The sequence below is a fragment of the Acomys minous genome (genome assembly GCF_964271855.1).
Source record: "Acomys minous genome assembly, chromosome: 3".
Lineage (NCBI taxonomy): Eukaryota > Metazoa > Chordata > Mammalia > Rodentia > Muridae > Acomys > Acomys minous.
Window position 1 is genome coordinate 108,210,260 of NC_140485.1, and position 17,982 is coordinate 108,228,241.

At 35.0% G+C, this 17,982-nt stretch overlaps 1 protein-coding gene across 14 annotated transcripts in view; it reads right to left on the bottom strand.

Annotated features, from left to right (window-relative positions):
- The window catches only part of TRDN (triadin), a 355,846-nt gene that overhangs the window by 250,534 nt on the left and 87,330 nt on the right, over nt 1-17,982 (bottom strand). For all 14 annotated transcript variants that reach the window (XM_084777414.1, XM_084777409.1, XM_084777410.1 and 11 more), the window contains exons 6-8: nt 15,807-15,872; nt 7,693-7,752; nt 2,251-2,433 (exon numbers count right to left, since the gene is read on the bottom strand). In XM_084777414.1, the coding sequence (XP_084633540.1) occupies nt 2,251-2,433; nt 7,693-7,752; nt 15,807-15,872 (309 nt within the window). The remainder of the gene's footprint in view (nt 1-2,250; nt 2,434-7,692; nt 7,753-15,806; nt 15,873-17,982) is intronic.

Consider the following 17,982-nt stretch of genomic DNA (forward strand, 5'->3'; position numbering starts at 1 on the left):
AAAGCAACTTTTTAAAAATACCATATCTTTATTTGTTTAAACTATTTCTATCATGTGACCAGTGGTTTTTAAAACCAAATGCTCTTAAATATCTGCTTAGTTTATGAAGAAAAAGAAGAAGAAGAAGAAGAAGAAGAAGAAGAAGAAGAAGAAGAAGAAGAAGAAGAAGAGGAATGAACAGGCGGCAGGCAGATGAGGAAGAGGAGGAAGAGAAGGAGGAGAGATGGAGAAGAAAATGTTCTTATCTTCGACTAGTCATTATAGGTCAAATTTTTATTATCTACCTAAAATATACAATTATTTATTGATGGTAGCAGTACTCAGTAGGGGTCCATACCTTAGCCATGTGTTTGTTTAGATGTTAGAATTATTTTGATACTTTTGTATTTAAGTGGAAGTGATAATTGGGTTTCTTTTTGATGGTTAACTAGCTCTTCACATAAAAATTAAAAGAGTGAATAAAAGTGGAATTGAGATATAATCCTGTCTTTAATAAATTTGATTAGTGATATGATAAAAATACAGTACTTTTGACCTGGAAAATAAACACCTTTTGATACTGTCCTGGTGTAACCAGTTTATCTTTGAAGTATGGTTCCCAAATCCCAGGAGACACTAAAAGTAAGCATCACAAACTGTGCTCATATGCCGTTACTACCTTAGTGTTCTGACATTTGCTGTAAATGGTATGCGTTTTATATAAGAAACTATAGTTGAACGTATATTCGATATTTTTTCATTGGTTTCACATCATTCTTTTCCTTTTTAAAGGGTAACCTGAAATGCACACTATTTTAGAATCCAGATGTCCATATAGTGAATCAAAAGTTAATTTTTCTGATTTTTATCACAGTAAAAATACTCATTTAAAATATTTTTCATTATTACAACCTTTTATAAGCACCCATATCCATTACTGACATTATTTAAAATGATAACACTTTATATTTTCAATTTCCAAGATCCTATAGTCATCTTGAAAGCAATAAGTTTAGGGTTTCAAAGTTTTATTCAGGAGTATCTGTAAAATTAGATTGAAATGGATGAATATTACATAAAGCTTATGAAGCACTAAAAAATAAAAAATATTCCTTTCTTTTCTTCTTTCCTTTGTAAATAAATCATATATATATATATATATATATATATATATATGCTTTTTGTTCAATTAACCAAAGTTTACATGCATTATTTTTGTACCAAAATTCATAAACATTGTGAAGTTAGGAAAATAAGATAAAATACTAAGAGTTGTTATTCATATTATGTTCCTTATAAAGAGGAAAAAGAAGTTTCCAGTTCTAGCTTTCAAATAGCTTCCTTATTAATAAAGCTTAAAACTAACAATAAGGTTGCATAGACACCAATTATCCCATCTTAGTTTTTGAATAAAATCATTCAATGACTACTGAAGTAAAGGAAAAATTTTATTTTCTAAAATCCCAGACATTTCTTTCTCAAAGAGTTCCCACTAAGCAGGCCCTGTGTTTGGATAGGAAGGTCAAGATTTGTAGTAACCTAGACTGAAGAATGGATTTTGGGATGGAAAACCCAAATAGAAACCTTACATTGGGACAAAGAGACTGTTAGTGACTGTTTCAATTCACACAGTACATTTCTGTATTTAATATGTATACTTCCGGGAAGTGAGTTAACAGGTCCTACTTGATGAAGAACACACCTGGCCTATGCAGACCTTCCTAACATTGGAGATTTTGGAAGGAGACAGGAAGAGCACCCTGACAGGTCTTTATCTTATAACAGGTTTCCTGAAACAATGACATAAACTGATCATTTAATGTGCATATTCTGAAGGGTGTCATGGCAGCAATATCAAAGAAGAAATGTTTTTATTTTATTATTCATATATTTTTCTGTCTGATTCATATATTGACTCTTGGAGCAACTACTTGAAATTCGCTGTCAATTGTTCAATTGTTATTCCAACTCCCAATTGAAATCCTCAAAATTTCTGCACTCATCTCTAAATTTAAATATCTCCAGGTGCTCACTCAACACTCTTTATAATACTTGAAAATGCATCTAGTTATTTGAACACATTTTATTATGTTTATTAGTATGTTAATACCCAATTACTGTACTTCCTCTCAGGCATATTGGCTTGAATCTGTCTTTTTACTTCATCTGAGGTTTAATTTTAGTCTTTTTTCAGCTTTTAATTTGACTGCATCTGCTTCTTGCCCAATTTTCTCTTAGAACCTCCGGCTGCCTCCTCCTCAGAATGTTTACCTTTCTGTTCATGCTTGGGCACAGCTGCAGTCTCTTTGTCATCCCTCTCTCTGGCTTTTGGTGGTGGTTTCGGAGTTTCCTTTGCTTTTGCAGCTGTAGCTTTCCCTCTCTCCTGTTTCCCAGCTTTCATCTCCTTCTTCGGCTTTTCTTCAGTCTTTTCCTTAGTCTTAACTTTCTTTTCTTCTGTAATGAGTTAAGAAAGTTATTTTACCTCCAGTTTGCCAAATACAAATGGCCAAATTACCATGAATGTAACAATCGTGTAATTCCTGATTGTCTAGGTATTCTTCCTGCTGTATGTAGTTTATTTTACTCATGTGTAATAATATAAATATATATGTTAAAAAGAATCATAATAAAAATATTTTAATAAAAAAGATAGTTATTTTTCTTTGTTTACTCATGAAACTTCCCAAAGATCATGATTCCTCAAGTAGAATTTTAAAAGACAAACAAGGAAATTGATAGAAAGTGGGTGTCTATGGTGTACGTACTGTTCACAGTTACATCAGAGTATTATAAAGTTTATAAATATGGTGCACCAGACATTCAAGTCATCACCAAGATGAGCCTCTTCCTTCATTCGCACCTGAAAGGGCTCATTTGGATTTTTTCACTATTGTTGCTGTTGTTATTGTTTGTTTGCATTTTGGGTTTGATCATCAGGAGCTTAAGCTGTCCACAAGGAGTCACTTGTCACCTGCAGAGGTTGTAACTGCAGGCATCTTCCATAACAACATAGTCCACACTGGAAAGCCCAGTTAGAGACTCTCCCTTTAAACGAATGTGATCATTTTCTTCCATAATAAAAAAAAAATGTATACATTACTCAAGAAAAAAATTAATACAATATTTTTTCAGAAGATAAATGTAAGGTACACAAATGAAACACTACCTGCATTGTAGTGAATATCAAAATTAGGATGATGAAACCTACTAGAGACATCCCTAATGACTGGGTCTGCAAAGACTGACAGTACAGAAAAAGATATGCTTTCATACATATTTAGGTCAGAAACCATATTTCCAATGTTTGTAAAAGCTTAAATATATCCTGGGAAAGAGTATTAGCAAGCAAAATATACATGAATATACATATCTATCCAATACAAGTAAACTTGATATTATATGTATTCTTGGAGAAGGAACTGGCTTACAGGTTAACTGTTCTATACATCACACAAGCATATTTTTAAAATCATTAATGATTCATTTCAATTAGTTGTAATGGGTATTTTGCCTATTTCACATGATTTTGCATACAGGACTATGTATAACTATTTGACATATAATGATTTTTCAATTCATTGTTGAGATATTCTTTATTTGCATGTTAAAGAATTTCATAAAAATAGTGCCCTACATGTGTTTTGCTTTTATGTAAATTAAGCCAAAGCATCCCTGTATTTCTGTACAAAAAATAAATAAATAAAAAACAAAACAACAACAGAGAAACAAAAACAAAGCCAAAAATGATAGTATCATCTCAGCAACCAGTTGATTAATAAAACCAAGTCCTCTGTGATTTACCATATGTGATGCTGTCTAGATATGAGAGATCACTGAAGTTACTCTTAAAATAAAAGACACTGAAAAACAACAAGCTAGAATAGTTCCTTTACCATTGCATGCCTCAGAGACAAACTGTGTTGAAAGTCTACAGAGATAGCCATTACGGTTTATGAATTACCAAACATTATCATCATAAAATTCCCTCTTCATAAATGTGTGGTTCCTGTTGCCTATATGGTGTAAATATCCCTCTCATACTAAATTACAAAACAATATCTTCTGCTTCTTTCTCACCTGTTTGTACGGCAAGTTTATATGCAACTTGTACATGTACACCTAAATTTCTCTTCCAGAGAACTGAGATTGGGTTCGTCTCATTGTCTACTTGATGGAGCTAAAAGACAGCACATTTCCACCATCTATAGAGATTCTACCATAGCACTTAAAACACTGTGATATCTGCACTGATCATGTTCGTTTCCTTGTGTACCTTGTACACTCTGAAAAATGAGCACTATGACCATGTCATTTTTTTATATAACAAATTTTGTTAAAGTGCCATCTCTATATTTTCTATCTTTTATATATCTGAATTCCTTTGTATTTTATTTTATTTTATTTATTTTAAATGTATTTTATTAATTTATTCATATAACATCTCAATTGTTATCCCATCCCTTATATCCTCCCATTCCTCCCTCCCTCCCATTTTCCCCTTGCTCCCCTCCCCTATCAATGTGACTCAGGGGGTCCTCCTTCCCCTAATATGCTCATAGGGTATCAAGTCTCTTCTTGGTAGCATCCTATCCTTCCTCTGAGTGCCACCAGGCCTCCTCATACAGGGGACGTGGTCAAATATGGGGCATCAGAGTTCATGTGAAAGTCAGACCTGACTTTCCACTCTACTGTGGAGAATGTCCTGTCCATTGGCTAGATCTGGGTAGGGGTTCAAAGTTTACTGCACGTATTGTTTTTGGCTGGTGCCATAGTTGGGACAGGACCCCTGGACCCAGATCTGCTCATCCTAATGTTCTTCTTGTAGGTTTCTAGGACCCTCTGGATCCTTCTATTTCCACATTCTCCCATGCTTCTCTCACCTAGAGACCCAATAGGATGTCCTCCCCTCTGTCCCACCTTCCTGATAAGTGAAGACTTTCGTGGGACATGCCCCTGGGGCTAGTGTGCAGATATAAGTGAGTTCATACCATTTGATTCTTTCTGCTTCTGGGTTAACTCACATATACAAAGAATGTCACTGGAGCTAACCATGCTGCTCTTGTAGCTTGTATTTGCCAACACTTTTATTAAGGTGTGAGGTTTATTGTCTTTTGTGTTGGACAAGAGTGTTCACTTATCAGTTTCCCTGCCAGGCTGGGTGATAACTTAATTTTTAGTTTTTATGTTCAATACAATGTTTTCATAGAAGAGAACTAGTGTATTCTGAATTAGAAAGTTTGACTCAAAGGACTTAATGTCTCGCTGCATGTGTGTCATGTATACAATATGTAAACTATACATGTAAATAAAAAGTTTGGAATGAACATTTGTACACCGAAATTTTACTAGCCTTTTTTGTTGTAAACGTTTTATGCTTCAGTATAAAATTGTTATTTTAGCTATCTTAAATGCCATCTACCTGTGCCTTACAGAACACAATTGATTTCACCTCTATCTTGGTACTGTGGAGTTAAAGATTTGTTAAAATCAGATCTATTTTAGTATCATTGAATTTTATTACTGGCAAGGTCAATTCTCTTACAGACAGGACCACACATTCAACAGAAGCATTTCAGTAACTTTTTAAGTAAAAATGAAAACTGTCTTTTAAACAAGTAAATTTGTCTCACATCAAAAAAACATGGGGGTGTGAGAAACAGGCCTAACTTTGGCTCACTCCTCTTGACTTTCCATCGCATCTCTTTTTCTGTTAGTTTTGTGAACCACAAAATGTCGGTACCATGCGTGGAGGGTCTAACTTTGGCACCAGACGTGACAATGAATTCTGCACTTTTCTTAAATGAAGAATTTCTAGGATGATAGTAAAAATTACTGCCCTTGAAAAGATTGTATTTTAAACAGAACAAAATAAACCCTGTGTCCTGTGAAAGTGCCAGTAAGAGTCATCTGGTTCACCACTGATCAAAGCGTTCTAAAGGAGTTCACATTTATTTCTAACTCAAATGTCACCTGCTTAGTTTATGCCTTTTTAACCTTATTCTATTTTCCTAGAAACTCATATAACATGTAAAGATCATGCATACATTTCCAATCCCTAATATAACATATATATTAAATAAAATGAGAACATGTGTGAGAATATTATATAAGTGTAAAACATATATAATTTGTTTACATGTATCTATCAAGATTAATGTATGTAAATCAGAAGCATTGGCAGTGGACAGACCCAAAATGGCTTCCAACACACCCTACCCTCTTCTTTGGGTTAATGTTGATTATTCCTGTAATATGCCAGGCAATAGTCTATGGCAGAAGGAATTGGAATAGAATTCCATATTAATCACCTTAATATCATAATTTCCATCCTGATTTTCTCTGTTGCCAGGCTTTGGGAAGTCAATTATGATTTCAGTGTGAATTTGTGACAAGGGACAGAGAACTGAAGAGAAGCACAATGAACCAGAGGAGCCAAACTTGAATTGCGTATTGAGAAGAACAAGGAGTGGGTCCTGGTCTAAGTACCAGAGCTCATGATAATGTACTGTTCCTCCAATAAGAAACAGACATAAGTGGGTCCACAATTTTTTTTACAAAGACCATACTTTGCATTTGATTTCTCAATGCTCAAATTTCACATTTTTACTTAATGAATGTATCTTAACATTATTTTAAGAATTCAATGGATTAGAGAGATGACTTAGCTGGTAAATTGCTTGCCATGAAAACATGACTTAAAATCAATCCCACCATCCACATAAAAACCCAAGCATTTTGATCTTATAATCTCAGTGCTAGAAAAAAAAAGCAAATTCAAAGTGTTGTATTTTTAAAAAATGTGGGACCAGATATGTCTATTCCCTGTTGCTAGAACAATAATTGTCATAAAGTTTGGCTTTAGAATCTATTCTGAAAATTCAATTATTCTTATAGTATATAAATAACTTTTATTTGCTAGATACAGTTTTCCAGTAAATAACAAGTTTCTTGTTAATGCTGGAAGAAGATTGCTCCAGTATACTACACATGTCGTACTTTGATATTAAAATAAGAGGAAAACATTTAGTTTGAACAGACATGATTGTGATATTGGTTAAAATGCATGCTTTCCAACACTTGAAACATTTGGTAGACCAACTTAGGGTAGAAAAATACAGCTTAATTAATCTCCCAAAATAGAAAATGGTGTGTGATGGACTTGATGGACCACAGTGCTTTGTGTAGAAAGTCTCATTTAGTCACAGGGCTCACAAGACCAAAATGAAGTCATCAATCTACTGTGACCTAGTGGAGTTTCTATAGGAAGAAGTAGCTTCTGTGCTTATTCCACATATAATGAAGATTTGATTTTTTAAATTTCTGCTTCCCCTTGGGCCCCCACTAGAAGACTAACACTTCTTCAAACTTGCTTTTCTTTCTGTGAAATTTCTCTGCTTCTAAATATTCTTGAGTGTAGGTGGCTACATCACTATTATTTTTCTACTATCAGATCAAACTTGATGCCCTCTGCAAAGTGTCATTGGATTGACACCATGGGATAAAGGTCAGGGAGAACAAAATTCTGCCTATCACAAGGGACATTTTATTTCCCACTCACGTTTTGAGAATTTTTTATGTATTTATTCATATTATTCTTTAGATAGCCAATTTTAAATAATTGTATTTCAATGAAATGAGAATTGTCACAACCATTCAAGTACATTCTGATCATCAAAAGTCTTCAAGAATGAAGATAACAAGCATAGAAGTTACCTTTTGCCATTGTCTTCGTCTCTGCTTTTTCTCTTTTCTCAAGTTTCTCTTTGTGAGTGGCTTAAACAGAAAAAGTATAATTAGAAAATTACAAATTCTGTATACATTTAGTAGATTTCAAAGTCAATTTTCCTCTGACTACAGGGTATAGACACCAAACTTATAGAGTCACTGAGGGTTTATGACACTGATGGACCCATTTTAGAAATACAGTAACCAGTGGGCAATAGATGCATAGAATCCAATATAAAATTCGGTATTAAGAATTAGAAATTACAGCAGTTTGTGTAGGCTGCCTGAGTCCAGGTTTGTACAAACTGTTGTACCAACCAAGGACAATGCATGCAGTAGACATAGATTCCCAATTCAGATCTAGGCAATGGACAAAGCATTCTTTGTTACAATGTGGAAAGTGGGGACTGACTCTGACATGAACTCTGGTACCCTCTATTTGACCACTTCCCCTTGGTTGGGAGGCCTGGTGGCACTCAGAGGAAGCAGAAGCAGGCTATTCAGATGAGACCTGATAGGCTGTGATCATGTGGTGGGGGAGAGGGTCCTCTTTTGTCACAGATCTTGAGGAGGGGAATAGAGGGGAAGAGGGAGGGAAGGGGAAATGGGAAGATAAAAGTGAGGGGATAACAATTGGGATAAAATCTGAATAATAAAATTTAATAAATAAATAAATAAATAAGAAAATAGCCAGGTCAGGCTGGCCAGTCTGTCCTATAGAACTAGTTGCAGAATATCCATGGCTGCAGAGAGAAACCATGTCTTGAAAACCATGAATAAATACATAAACAGCAAACAAACAATAAACTAGTTAATTTTTTAAAGTAGCCAAGTGTGGTGGTGATCACTTTTAATTCCAGTGCTCAGGAGGCAAATGCAGGTGGATCTCTATTGGTTTTAAGCTAGTCTAGTTTACACAGTGAGTTCAAGGACATCCAGGCTAATTACTGAGACCCTGAGCAAAACAAAAAACCAACAAACAAACAAATGGCATGTTGAAAGCTAAGTCTGTCATCTTTCTTTTGTAAGTTTCTACTACAAGTTACATAAAGCTTTCAGAAAAGACCCCCACCATCCCACCAAAAAAAGAGCAATTTTATAACACATAAAAAACACATATACATTGTGAAACTAATTCTTTTTAGCATTCATAAGAGGAGATATCTACATCATGGTTGAAGACTGATGAGCCAAAAATTTCCTTAACAGGAGCATCACTAATATTTGGAAAAGAGCAACTCATCAATGTAACAGGCTGTTTTGTGCATCACAAAGATGCTGAGCCTTTCCAGTGCTAATTGATTGCTGTATATTAATGCTATTTTGACAAGAAAAGTATTTCCAGAGGTTCCCTAATGGATAAAACTTTTCTATGAGAATCAACAGTAATGTATAAGATAATTTTTAATGATTATTAAAATAATAAATATTTGAGTTTAGCAACATCTTAAATGATATCTGAAAAATATTTTCCTACTATTTACTTAGTAGCTTAATGAACAAACAATAATTTATTTAACATGTCTTTGTTCTGCAAGTTCTAAGAAAGCCTAGGTCTAGCTATTGAGGTTACATAACCAGAGAGGTTCAATAGCATGTGAAGTATGCTTTTATATTTCAAATAAACAGGTCATTTATGGAAGGTTTCATAAATGTATCCTAAAACATAAACATACAGAAAACGGAAGAAGAACTACAGAAAACATCTTATTTCTGATTTTCATTTTAACTAAATTTTCTACACTTATAATTTAAGAGCAATCTTTTAATTATTTAAAGAAAACATGTATCAATATTGAAGCTTGAAAAGTAATAAAAAACACAGAATTATTTGATTTTGTTAGGATACAGAATCTTATGTTCAGAATTCAGTATCTCACCAGCAGATGAGAAATGAACAAATATGCCTGAGACAGACAAAGAAGATAGGAGCTTTAAAATTCAAGGAAATTACCACTAGGTAAATATTAATAAAAGAGCAACTGTTTAATTCTAATATTCAGGTATGAATATGTAATAAGTAATATTGAAACATGTTTCTACTGCTCTGGCTCATAAATATCACATCTATTCTACATATTGTATCTAAGCTGAGGTGTCCCATAAAGCAGAAAAGTCAGCCAACTGTGATATTGTCGATGCAAATCCAATCCAGAGAAACAATAGAAAAAAATCAAATAATAATCTTACCTCACATAAAACGATGAAGCAGAGTGGGATGGATCAAAGAAAAATATAAACTAAGGAACTTTTGTGTTTAGTTTAAGGAAACTATGACTATGGATTTAATAACTATCTTAATTATGGTCCCAAAGTAGAAATACTACAGGACGTGCACACACATGCAGCAATAAATGGGCCTGGGATATGAACAGTCACACAGGAAGAAATCTACAACACTAAAAGCATATTAAAGACAATAGTACAAATAGTAAGCTAAGGCATATGATGTAAGATCTCTCTCAAATGTTATGAAACTTTGTTAAAAACATGAAAAAAATATGAACAAGTGTAGAAATTTTCCTAGGGTGTGTTTTTAATTTAAGAAAGTCAGAGTGGCCAGAGACAGCAGCCATTGGAAACTACCAGAAGAGGTGATATCTGCCCTGAGCCTTCCATGTCCCATTTCCCAAGCCCCAGTTCTGCCTGCAATGCTGGCAGCATCAGCCATTGGGGACTACCAGCAACAGTCTGCCCTGTGACATCTGTGCTTGATTTCCTGGGTCCCAGTTCTGCCAGCAGTTCCAGAGACTACCACCAGAGATCTGACTGCAGTACCTGAAGTGGCAGCCACTGTGGACTGCCAGTAGTGGTGAGGTCTGTCTGTGACCTCCACTCATCAGTTCCAGGGTCCCAGCACTTCCTGCAGTCCCAGTTGTGGCAGCCACTGGGGACTATCAGCATCTGTGAGGTCTATTCAGTGACCTCCTCATCCCAGTTCACTGGGCCCCAGATCTGCCTGCAGTCCAACAGCAACCATTGGGGACTATCAGCAGCTGTGAGGTCTTCCTCGTACCCGCCATGCACCAGTGCCCAGGTCCCAGCTCTGCGTGTAATCTAGGAGGCCACAGCCATGAGGGACTACCAGGGACCTCTAAGCCTGCCAACACCAGGGACAACCAGATGGCTGGAGGACAGCATAAGAACATATTCAACAAAACTCGGGGCAATACAGCACCACCAGACTCCCGCTATCCTACTACAATAAGCTCTGGATATTCTAACACACCTGAGGTTCAAGAAAATGACTTTAAGTCTAATCTTGTGAAGATGATAAAGGCCTTTAAACCAGAAATAAATCAATTCCTCAAAGAACTACAGGGAAATAAAATCAAACAAATGAAGGAAATGAATAAATCCCTTTAGGAAATACAGGAAAATACAAACAGGAGAAGGAAATAAATAACACCATTCACGACTTGAAAGGGGAAATAGAATCAATAAAGAAAACACAATCTGAGGCAGTCCTGGATGTGGAATACCTAGGAAAAAGAACAGGAGCTATAGGCTCAAGCGTCAACAACAGACTACAAGAAATGGAAGAGAATCTCAGGCAAAGAGGACACGATAAAAGAAATTGATGCATTGTTCAAAGAAAATATGGAGTCTAAAATGTTTCTAAGATAAAACATCCAGGAAATTTTGGACACCATAAAAGACAAAACCTAAGGATAACAAGAATAGAAGAAGGAGAAGAATCCCAGCCCCAAGGTCTAGAAAATATCTTCAACAAAATCATAGAAGAAAATTTCCCCAATTAAAGAAAGAGATGTTTATAAATGTACACAAAAGCCTACAGAACACCGAGTAGATTAGACCAAAATATGAAATCCTTTCACCAGTAATCATTAAAACACTAAACAGACACAGAAAGAAAGAATATTAAAAGTCTCAAGGGATAAGGGACAAATAACATATAAAGGCAAACCTATTAGAATTACACCAGACTTCTCAGCAGAGACTTTAAAACCCAGAAGGGCCTGTGCAGATGTCTTGAAGATCTTAAGACCACAGATGTCAGCACAGACAACTATGCCCAGAGCATCTTGCAATAATCATAGATGGAGAAAGCAAGATATTCCATGACAAAACCAAATTTAAACAGTATCTTCCCACTAATCTAAATCTACAGAGGACACTAGACGAAAACTCCAACACAAGAAGGGTAACTACACCCCCCAAAAAACCCCACAAGAAATAAATAATTTCATGCCAGAAAAATAAAGGAGGGGAAGCATACACATGCACACTACCACTACCAATATCAAAATTGTAAGAACCAACAATCATTGTTTATATTGGTCATTAATATCTCTCAACATCAATGAACTCAATTCCCCAATAAAAAGACACAGGTTAACAGAGTGGATATGAAAACAAGATCCGTTATTCTGCCATACAAGAAACACATGCCAGCAACATTACCTCAGCAAAAATGCTGTAAAACAGTTTTCCAAGCCAATGGACCCATGAAACAAGCAGGAGTAGCTATTCTAATATCTAATAAAATAGAATTTCAAGCAAAAGTAATCACAAGAGATCAAGAAGGATATTTCATACTCATCAAAGGAAAAAATCCATCAAGATGACATCTCAATTCTGAACATCTATGCCCCAAATGCAAGATCACCCACATGAATAAAAGAAACATCAATAAATTTTAAATCACACATAGATCCCCTCATATTAATAGTGGAAGACTTCAATACTCCATCTTACCAATGGACAGGCCGACAAGACAGAAATTAAACTGAGAAATAGAGACACTAATTGGTGTTATAAATCAAATGGATCTAACATATCTATAGAACATAAAAGAAATATACACAAACATAAAAGAATATACATTCATCTCAGCACATCATGAAATCTTCTCCAAAAATTGATCATATAGTAGGTCACAAAGCAGGCTTCAATGTATACATGAAGATTGAAATAATACCTTGTATCTTATCAGACTACTGAAACTGAAGAGACCACATAGTAGCAACTTAACGTTACACCTGAAACATCTAAAACAGAAAGAAGAAGAAGACACACCAAAGAGGGATAGACAGCAGGAAATCATCAAAATCAGGGCTGAAATCAATAACTTAGAAACAAAGAGAATAATACAAAGAATCAACAAAACTAAAACCTGGTTTTATTTGAGAAAAACAATATGATAGACAAACCCTTAGCCAAACTAACCAACAAGCAGAGAGATAATGCTCAAATTAAAAAAACAAACAAACAAACAAACAAAAAACAGAAATGAAATGGGGGACATAACAAGAGACACAGAGAAAATCCAAAGAATCATTAGTTCTTACTTCAAAATCCTATACTCTATAAAACTGGGAAATCCAAAGAAAATACACAGTTTTTAAAAATAGATTCTATTTACCAAAGTTAAATCAAGATAAGGTTTTCAATCTAAATAGTTCCATAACCCATTCTCCTCCAAATCAGAAGCAGTCATTAACAGTCTCTTTACACAGAGAAAATGCCAAGGGCAAGGTGGTTTCAGTGCAGAATTCTACTTGATGTTCAAAGCAGATCTAACACCAATACTCCTCAAACTATTCCACAAAATAAAAACTGAAGGAACATACTAAACTAATTCTATGAATCTACAGTTATCCTGATACCTAAACCCCATAAAGAATTAAGCAAGAGAGAAAATTTCAGACCTATATCCCTCATGAACATTGATGTAAAAATATTCAATAAAATAGTTGCAAACAAAATACAAAAACACATCGAAAATATCATCCACAATGACCACTTTGGCTTTATTCCAGAGATGCTGGGATAGTTCAACATATGAAAATCCATCAATGTAATCTACCATATAAAGAAACTGAAAAAAATCACATGATCATTTCATTTGAACATGTAAAAGACTTTGACAAAATCCAACATCCCTTCATGTTAAAGTCTTGGAGAGATCAGGGATACAAAGCCCATACATAAACATAATAAAGACAATATATAACAATTCAATATCCAATATCAAGTAATAGAGTGGAACTTAAAGCAATTCCACTAAAAACATGCACAAGACAAGGCTGTCCTGTCTCACCATATCTCTTCAACAAAGAACTTGGTTTATGATATGATAGAATACACAAGTGACCTCCAAAATTCTACCACAGAATTTTTACAGCTGATAAAGTTTCTAGGTACAAGTGATAAATGGACTGAGGAAAAAAATTAGGAAACAAGCCCCTTCACAATAGCAATAAATAATATAAAATATCTTGGCCTAACTCTAACAAAGCAAGTGAAAGATCTGTATGAGAAAACTTCAAGTCTCTGAAGAAATATATTGAAGAATATATCAGAAGATGGAACGGTCTCCCATGCTCAGGGATCAGTAGGATTAACATAGTAAAACTGGCCATTTTACTGAAAGCAATCTATTCATTCAATGCAATTGCCATTAAAATTCCACAATTATTTACAGACCTTGAGAGAGCAATTCTCAACCTCATATGGAAAAATTGAAAACCCAATGTGGCATAAACAATGAAAATACTGTTGGAGGTATCTCCATGCCTGGTTTAAAGTTATACTACATAGCAATAGTAATAAAAAACATATGGTATTGGTATAAAAACAGACAGGTTGATCAATGCAATCCAGTAAAAGACCCAGAAATAAATCCACACAGCTATGGATACTTGATTTTGACAAAGAAGTCAAAGCCATACAGTGGAAAAGAGAAAGCATACTCAAAAAATTGTGCTGGTCTAATTGGATGTCTACAGGTAGAAGGATGAAAATAGATCCGTAATTATCACCCTGCATAAAATTCAAGTACAATTGGTTCAAAGACCTCAACATAAAAACAGATACATTAAATCTAAAAGAAGAGAAAATGAGGAAGAGCCTTGAACTCATTGGCATGGGAGACAACTTCCTTAACAGAATACTAACATCTCAGACACTATATCAACAATTAATAAATGGGACCTATTGACCCTGAAATGCTTCTCTAAGGAAAAGGATACTATGAATAGAACAAAACAGTAGTCTAGAGATTGGGAAAAGATATCCACCAACCCTACACCCAAAAGAGGGCTAATGACCTAAATATGGAAATAACTCAAAACATTAAACACCAACAATCCCAATAAGCCCATGAAAAATGGGGTACATAGCTAAACAGAGAATTCTCAACAGAAGAGTCTTGAATAGCTGAGAAACACATAAAGAAATGATGAACCTCATTAGTCATCAAGGAAACGCAAATCAAATTGACACTGAAATTTCAATTCACTCTTGTCAGAATTGTTAAAATAAAAATGCAAGTGACAGCACATGCTGGCTAATATTTTATTCTTTTTAGTTCAGAAATTGCTCCTTTGTGGTTCTATTCCAGAAAAACAAAAAAATGCTATAACTTTTAGAAGAAATTAATATATTTTTCATCCATCACAGATATATTTTTTCCAAGATATATATTATTTTATTAATTTGTTCTTGTTACATCTCAATGGTTATCCCATCCCTTGTATCCTCCCATTCTTCCCTCCCTCCCATTTTCCCCTTATTCCCCTCCCTTATGACAGTTCCTGAGGGGGATTTCCTCCCCCTCTATATGCTCATATGGTATCATGTCTCTTCTTGGTAACCTGCTGTCCTTCCTCTGAGTGCCACCAGGTCTCCCCCTCCAGGGAAAATGGTCAAATATGAGGCACCAGAATACGTGAGAAAGTCATTTCCAACTCTCCACTCTACTGTGGAGAATGTTTTGACCATTGGCTAGATCTGGGTAGGGGTTTAAAGTTTACAGCCTGTATTGTCCTTGGTTGGTGCCTTAGTTTGAGCAGGACCCCTGTGCCCAAATCTGCCTATCATAATGTTCTACTTGTAGGTTTCTAGTACCCTCTGGATCCTTCTACTTTGCCATTCTCCCATGCTTGTCTCATCTAGAGTCCCAATAGGATGTCCTCCCCACTGTCCCAGTTTCCTGGTACTTGAAGGCTTTCATGGGACATGCCCCTTGGGCATTTCCCCTACAGAAATTGAAATTAATATTTTTTAAAGTCTAAATATAATGAGAAATTCCAGTGGAAAAGTTTTAATGATAAATGACACAAAGAATAACTGCATACCTTTCTTCTCAGGTTTTTCGGTTTCTTTTAGTTTTTCTTTTCCTTTTTCCTTTTCTCTGTGTGAAGCTGCAAAGAATAGGATAAAACTTTTAATTTAATTTAAATCAATTGAATAAGTCATGAGATAATTGCACAAAAGTTTAGCTTGTAAAGGGCTTGCAGAGATCACTCTTTAGCTACCATGAAGGCTTGTTTATATACTTAAACTTCAAAATAATTATAATTTGCTTTTTGAAATCTACTTTTATTTCACATTCAAGCATAAGTAGACTAAAACACTTCTGACTGTAAAGATGACATCCCTAAGTTTTTCATGCTTTAAATAAATTGGAACGTCTCTTCTCTCTCACTTCTCTCTCTCTCTCTCTCTCTCTCTCTCTCTCTCTCTCTCTCTCTCTCTCACACACACACACACACACACACACACACACACACACACACACACACACACTGTTTTAAAAGTTCCCTTTTGGTATTAGATGAATGTCAGAAATATCAAGACAAAAAATGAAAGCATATAGTCTCATGAACTGAAAGCACGAAAAGATAAGTGACTGTAAACCATGTGTGTTAATACTTTACAGAAAGAGTCCACATTGAATGTTTTTAAAATAATCAAATGAGACTGGAATGCTATCCCATCTTTCCAAAGGAAACAACACTCTATATAGTGAGCTGTGATCCAGTTCCTTATTCCAACAGGATTAAGATTTAGGTGAAAACCTTGTCTGATTATTTATTCACAGCACTTATTAATCACCAATATGGTAATATAGAAATCAAACCATTTCTCTCCCTCATTCTTCTACTTCCTAACTTTCACCTATCCATTAAGCTCTTTCAAACTAAGCTTTTTGATGATCTCTTACCCCTCTTTTCATATCCCCTACCTACTCTTTATTTACCTAGGAGTATACAGAGAACACTTGTCAAGTGTTTAAGATTCTCTTTGGCTAGACAAATACCTTCCCTTTCAATGGGATGTCATCATGCTAATGGATGATGAATGCTAAACAAATAATTGCAAAGGTAGTTAATTGCATTTAGTGTAATTGCTACAGAGAAAATAAGCAAGATGGCATGTTAGTGTGGGTAACAGGACTTAACCTCATCTACAGATTTGAAGAAGGCCCCTTGGTAGATGTGACATTGAAGGATGTGCTAGGTTAAGGAAATTAACCTAGCCAGAGACTGCCAAGACAAGAAGGAAGCAGCCTGTGTCAGAATGTCTGAACAAGGTATCTTCTGTGGCTGTGACATATGGCACCTCTTAATACAATAATATTTTGTCTAAGGCTGTGAAGCTTTTGGGGGGGGTCGTCTCATCCACTCCCCAACAAAGCATGTGTAGGTAACTAATCTGAGTGCCCCACCCATTGCTTAGCATGGTTTCTGTCACACATAAGAACTATCACATTTATTACAATAACAAATTTTGCTTTATACTTTACATTCAGTCTTAAGGGAGTTTTTGTAGCTCCATAGGACAGCATTGTCCCCTTTGTGGCACTGTACTCTCTGGTTGGTTGTGTCTTCCATCTTAAATCCCCAAAACACATTTCATTTTCTATTCCCTGCCCCATGAGAGGTTCTTTGGGCTTGGCTCAAGTGTGTCTTCTGTAAAGTTCCATCTTATCTATACTTATTTTTTGGTGGGGTGCAAATACACCGTGTGTTAATTCTATATAAATAAGAATAACGCTACCATTGTTTATATGTACCTGCTCAGTAGTTGAAATCTTTTAAGGGACATGACATATATCCCCTTTGCAGACTCTGTTCATACCAATATCTGTCATATATAGCACTGTTAACAATATTTTTGAATATTCCAATATTTTGTAAGAACAGTTAATATCATTTTTGCTTTCAGTGTCTCTGTTTTGCAATCAGTCTCTGGCAACTTTTGTAACTTATTAACATGTCTTAAATATAATTGAGGAACTGGAAGGGGGCAGCTTACCTCAAAACATCTAAACAATATATTTTGTTTCCCTTCATAGTTAATGGTTATTTTAGGTGCTTCTGAGAAACTAGTTTCCATTAAAAAGAAAAAAAAAGAAAGAAAGAAAGAAAAAGAACCTCACCAAATAAGAGTAGGGAATCAGTACTTCCACAGAACAGAGAAGGCTAATTTTTTCTTCCTTTGGATCATCATTAATTAAGCTGACATAAA